The sequence below is a fragment of the Carcharhinus amblyrhynchos genome, chromosome 10, assembly GCF_965287045.1.
Source record: "Carcharhinus amblyrhynchos chromosome 10, sCarAmb.v2.hapA, whole genome shotgun sequence".
Taxonomy (NCBI): domain Eukaryota; kingdom Metazoa; phylum Chordata; class Chondrichthyes; order Carcharhiniformes; family Carcharhinidae; genus Carcharhinus; species Carcharhinus amblyrhynchos.
The window spans coordinates 52,027,217-52,033,216 of NC_137333.1; the positions used below are offsets into that span (position 1 = coordinate 52,027,217).

At 40.6% G+C, this 6,000-nt stretch overlaps 1 protein-coding gene across 1 annotated transcript; it reads left to right on the plus strand.

The window, feature by feature from the left end:
* The first annotated feature begins 796 nt into the window (after positions 1-796).
* Positions 797-5,779, plus strand: fzd4 (frizzled class receptor 4). The gene is made up of 2 exons (XM_080197024.1): positions 797-1,432; positions 2,348-5,779. Exons 1-2 carry the CDS (start codon positions 1,178-1,180, stop codon positions 3,674-3,676), a joined length of 1,584 nt encoding a protein of 527 aa, XP_080053150.1. The 5' UTR covers positions 797-1,177; the 3' UTR covers positions 3,677-5,779.
* Positions 5,780-6,000: the final 221 nt, after the last annotated feature.

Genomic DNA, 6,000 nt, shown 5'->3' on the forward strand with positions numbered 1-6,000 from the left:
TGCCACCTCTCAGCCCAGTTCTGCAGCTTATCTATGTCCCTCTGCAAACTGTAACATCCATCCTCACTGTCTACAACTCCTCCGACTTTGGTGTAGTTGTGGTATAACTAAGGTCAGCACTTGTCAATACTGATGCGATCTGAGGGATTTTCCATGACAAAGGGCAAAGTTCCTGGGCTGGTATTCACAATCCACAGTTGCTGCATTACGATCTTCCTTTTCACTTACTGGGCAAATCCAAGCTCGGGCTCTTTTTTAAAAGGTGTAAAGTAATGTTTATTTATTAGTCACAAATCGTCTTACATTAACATCTCAATGAAGTTACTGTGAAAGTCCCCCAATATTAAAAGTATTATTTTTCTTCAATATCCATTGCATACAGAATAGTAAACATTGTTTACTTAATTAGTTCGGGGACGCAATCATGAGCGTTATTATAATCAACACAGGAAAGAAAGCAGAGTCCCTCAGAGCAGGAAAATATGTCTTCTATTTGTGACTGCTTCGTGTACATCAATTCAGATCTGAATGCGATGAAGTATAGCTGGAAGGACGCACAGAGTGGAATATGAGTTATTTCTGCCCCGCAACGGGAAAGTGTCACTTAGTGTTCGGAAGAACTTGATGAAAATGACACAACCTGAGAGAGGGGCAGGCAGTCTGCCGGTGGGAGGTGGCGATCAAGAGTGCGCTCTCCGGATTGGGTCTGAGTTCTGCCATCAAGATTCAGGATCAATGTAAAGTGCTGGGCAGCCCCGCCTCTCTGCTTCACTTTAACTGGACGCTGCCTGAGGAACAGTCGCAATGTGTGGTGATTTCAGATGTCAGTTGCAGCCTCTCGCTCGATCATGTTAGGTTGAAAAGGAGACTTTTTTAAACCTTCTAGCCGGGTAGTTGGGAGTAAGATGTATGATGTTTTGAGGTTACGGAATAAATGCTTTGGACGGAGACCTGTTAACGGCGTGGTCGCGGGGCAATAGATAATTACAATTTCACCCAACTTGTATCGATTGCCCTAACAAAAAATGTCGCTAAACAAGGTCAAGTATTAAGTTAACTTGAAACAATCGGACAGTGGCAAGACGAACCGTTTTACATAAACGTTAACAACGATTTCTCTGAGTAGATTTGAATGCGTTACCGCAGGAGAATTCGGAACTCTTGACCATTGTAGGAGATGAATTGGTTCTCGGCACTGGATTTCTTAGCGCTTTGCTTCACTTTCTTTCAACACAAGCTTGGCGCTGTTCAAGGATATGGGGACGAAGATGAACGGAGATGCGATCCCATCAAAATCTCAATGTGCCAGAACCTGGGATACAATGTGACCAAGATGCCTAATCCGGTGGGACATGAGTTACAAACAGACGCCGAGTTACAGTTACAAACATTTACACCTTTGATTCAATATGGCTGTTCCAGTCAGCTGCAGGTTTGTAACACTGGATTACATTTAATTCCGAGTGTTTGCTCTGAGTCACTGCAGTGCACATTGTCCAGGGCGTTTATTGAATGTGAGAGTTAGTAAATTATTGGCTGAAAAGCCGCCCAGAATTTGAAAATGTGGATAACTTGCTAAAATGCTTAAAAATTGTAGGGACTAAATTCAAATAGCGCGGGCTGGAACATCCACACGGTGCAGATAAAACGTTAACTAAACTCTTTGGAATATAATCTAATTTTCATAATCAACGAGCTAGGCACAATTTAAAAATGTTAACATGAATGTAGACTTTTATTTAAAGGAGCGATTTATCTTAAAAGAGGTGACATTAAAGCTGATCTATATTTCCTCACTGTGTATAGTTCAAGTGCTTTTCCATTCTTAGCTGGCAATTGAACCTTTCCCTTTATGCCAAATGGTTAGTTGGAACATACCAATTATATAAATCAACATTGGACAAGTATCTGAAGGCTTGAGTTCAGATGCTGAAGATCGTCCCGCTTTCTTTTGAAATGTTTGCCTTGAGGTGATTTATGTTTGAGGCACACTCTCGCTTTGGTGAGAGCCGAGGTTATAAATGTTAGTTTATTGGACGCTTTTCCGAAGTCGGAGTGAAAGGCATTTGTAAATTAACCCTAAACTGTTGCTAATTTTGCCCCTTGTGATTGACGGAAGCGCCCCCCACATCGGGCAGGTTAAATTGTTCTGCTCAGCCGGCTGATTGAAAAATCGGGATAATGTTCATAAAAATGAGTAAAAACCTTCCTTAGGTTGCGATTGAAACTCATCACACACAACCTGGGGGTAAGCTGAAAGCTGGAAAGTGTGAGTATCACAGGCAATGGAATTGAGGCGAGACCTGATTTTACTGTTTCCACTGATTCTCTCTCTTCATCCCCACAGTTTTTTTTATGTTCGGTTTATGTGCCCATGTGCACGGAGAAAATCGACATCCCGATTGGCCCGTGTGGCAGTATGTGCCAGTCTGTGAAGCGGAAGTGTGAACCTGTGCTGAAGGAATTCGGCTTCTACTGGCCCGAGGCGTTAAACTGCAGCAAGTTCCCACCGCAGAATGACCACAACTACATGTGCATGGAGGGGCCGGGGGACGAGGAAGTCCCCTACCACCCCAAGACCTCCACCTTAGCGGAGGAAGAGTGCCAGAGCATGGGGGGCAACTTGGATCACTACGTCTGGCTCAAGAGAAGTCTCACTTGCGCCTTGAAATGTGGCTACGATGTTGGACTGTTCAGTCGCTCAGCCAAAGAGTTCACCGACATTTGGATGGCAGTCTGGGCCAGTCTGTGTTTTCTATCGACAGCCTTCACAGTTCTGACATTCGTGATCGATTCTTCTCGATTTTCCTACCCAGAGCGCCCCATTATTTTCCTGAGCATGTGTTATAACATTTACAGCATCGCCTACATTGTGAGGTTGACGGTGGGCAGGGAACGTATATCGTGCGACTTCGAAGATGCCGCCGAACCTGTCTTAATTCAAGAAGGACTCAAAAATACTGGATGTGCCATTGTTTTCTTGCTGATGTACTTCTTTGGGATGGCGAGCTCCATCTGGTGGGTAATCCTGACACTGACTTGGTTCCTGGCTGCTGGGCTCAAATGGGGACATGAAGCCATCGAGATGCACAGTTCCTACTTCCACATTGCAGCCTGGGCCATCCCGGCCGTGAAGACAATTGTTATACTGATCATGCGGCTAGTGGATGCTGATGAACTCACGGGCTTGTGTTATGTTGGAAACCAGAATATCGATGCAGTCACTGGATTCGTGGTTGCGCCTTTATTCACTTACTTAGTCATAGGAACTTTGTTTATTGCAGCTGGCCTGGGGGCTTTGTTCAAAATCAGATCTAATCTTCAGAAGGATGGGACCAAGACGGACAAGCTGGAAAGACTGATGGTAAAAATTGGGGTCTTTTCCGTTCTGTACACAGTACCCGCCACCTGTGTCATAGCCTGTTACTTTTATGAAATCTCAAACTGGAATCTTTTCAAGTACTCAGCAGATGATTCCAACACAGCAGTAGAGATGCTGAAGATCTTTATGTCGTTATTGGTGGGCATCACTTCTGGCATGTGGATTTGGTCTGCCAAGACATTACATACTTGGCAAAAATGTTCAAACAGACTTGTGAGTTCTGGACGAACGAAGCGAGATAAACGTGGAGATGGCTGGGTCAAACCAGCAAAAGGCAGTGAAACCGTTGTCTAAATGTGTAAACATTGGAAGAAGCAAGGAAAAATATCCCGTGTGTGTTACAGCGGCTGGATTTCAAAGCACCACAGATCAATTTTTGCCTATTTTTTCACCCTATCACATTTTTAGAAAGCCCAAAATAAATGCAGGTGCTCCTATAGAGCCTAAGAATTTTAGGGATAATTGTATGTGAAAATATTTCCTGCAATCTAGTAGAATGTGACTGTTTATACTACTATTTGGTCTAAAAAGATGACCTCATTACCAGATTTTGGAATCTAATATTTTTGTGTAGTATATTTTAGTAGTTGTTGTACTTTTGGAAAAGCAGAATATGTAAGCCAAAGAAAGGAGACTTCTTTCATGAAACTTTGTGTAAGTAACTGTGATGCTCTGTAAACACTTCAATGTCTAATTGGATATATTTGAACTGAAATAAGTTTCAGTTGAAGAGCAACTCAACCATCTCACGTAGACATTAAATATTGTACACTGGAATCATGGAGCTAAGTATGAATGTGTAGTTGAAGCACAGCCAGTAGCCAGCATTGTGATCCAGACAGCTTTGTGCATTATATCCAGTCTTTGCACAAACTGAAGTAGGCTGTTTGTTACTAATGTTTCTGCACAAAAATCTGTCTGCTGGTTTAATATGTGTATCTGAACTTGTGTATGACCATTTTAGACAGACTGTTGGTGGAGAAATGTTAGTCAGTATGACCCCAGGTGCTTGAAATTCTCAGTGCCTTAAATGCAGACTGACTGCAAGATTTTTCATTCAGGGCAACATTCAAGATGTTTCCTGTATTTTGCCATGGAGGGCTGTTCAGGGACCCATTATGATAATTAATCCTTTTGAGGACTGCTAGCGTTGTGGCTCCAAAAATAAAGACCCATGAAAAGAATATTGTCAACCTAGTAGTCTATAAATCCTATAATTATAAAATCAAAATCTGCACATGATGTAACTGAGCAATAAAAATAGAAAGGACTAGAAATCCAGGGTGGGTAAGTCAGCCTCGGTAAGGAGAAAAGACCAGTCAGGATACTTCAGTAGGACACCCTTAACTTGAAACATCATAATTTGTTTTCTTTCTGGTTGTGTTCTTTTGCATGTTCTGTTTTTATAAAATTGTAAAATTTCACTAAAGGGGAAGAGAAGCCCTGCAAGAGTATTTTCTATTCAAAATAGATGGGGAGAAGTAATATGCATTCTGGAGTGGCTTCAATTATTTTAATGTATGTTGCTACTTTGGGCCAGACGTGAAGCAATTTCTAACCCCTGTAAAATTTATTACCACATGGGTATGTTAAATACTTACCAACTCTACAATACATTTGCAATATTCAGCATTCAAAATTCACAGAGCAGCTGTCTTGCAAATCCTGTGTGTTGGAAAATTGCTGGCATGTTTTGGATGGGACTGATCATATTCAACATTCAGTGGGTTGACCATGGTGATATTTAGTTGGTAATTTTGGGTTTAAAACTGAATGGTCAACTCTATACCTGTTGTGGGTCAAGAGATAATATTTTACATTGAAATATGTCAGAAAATACACAACTCAAAATAAACCTTCCAGTATATTTGTTGTATTTAACTATGTAGACTGACTATGCAGTTAACTTTAAATTTGACTTGTTCATTTTTGCCCTTGAACGATAGTTCTTACTATAAATAAGTAAGTGAAAACCTGCTTCACTATAATTGTAAGAGAAGGAAACTAATGAGAAAGATTAGTTACTTATTAGTGTCTGTAGTTTTATGGTCACTCTCTTACTCATAATGAATGTATACAAAGTATTCTGTCATTCAATGCCAGTTTGTGTTCCATTATTAACTATTCACTGTTTGTTTTGCAAACGCCCTTAAGCACATCCTGTGTTTAATACAGATGAATCCCACATTTTTTGGGGTTCACATTACCTGAAAAAGCCAAACAGAGACATTCAGGACTTGCTACAGTTTTCAAAAGAAATGTCAAAACCGATTTTTATTACTTGTAAATGCACGTGATGTAAATTTCTAATTTATCTTTGTAAAGAAAAGCTTGTTTTATTTAAATTACATTTGTACCTGAGAAGAGCAAAATTAAATTTTTTGTTTCTTAATTGTGTAAGTGTGGTGAATTTTAAAATAAAGAAGTTGATAAATTCTGGTAAACTTTTTCTCATACACTTTTCTGGGAACATCATGGGGCTGAATTGGAAAGCTCTGAGAATGGGTGTGAGGATTGTGATACTTGTTTAACCCATGCCAGTTCACTGCAATGCAGACAGCACATCAACTTTGTGCTGCTTATCCTTTTGAATACTCCCTATATCCAGCCAGTGTTAA

What these genes read in the sequence shown, in the direction of transcription:
- fzd4 (XM_080197024.1), top strand. Translation starts at nt 1,178, where the DNA reads ATGAATTGGTTCTCGGCACTGGATTTCTTAGCGCTTTGCTTCACTTTC. An exon ending in GCTGTTCCAGTCAGCTGCAG is followed by an intron (nt 1,433 to 2,347) that starts GTTTGTAACACT and finishes TCATCCCCACAG; the next exon opens with TTTTTTTTATGTTCGGTTTA.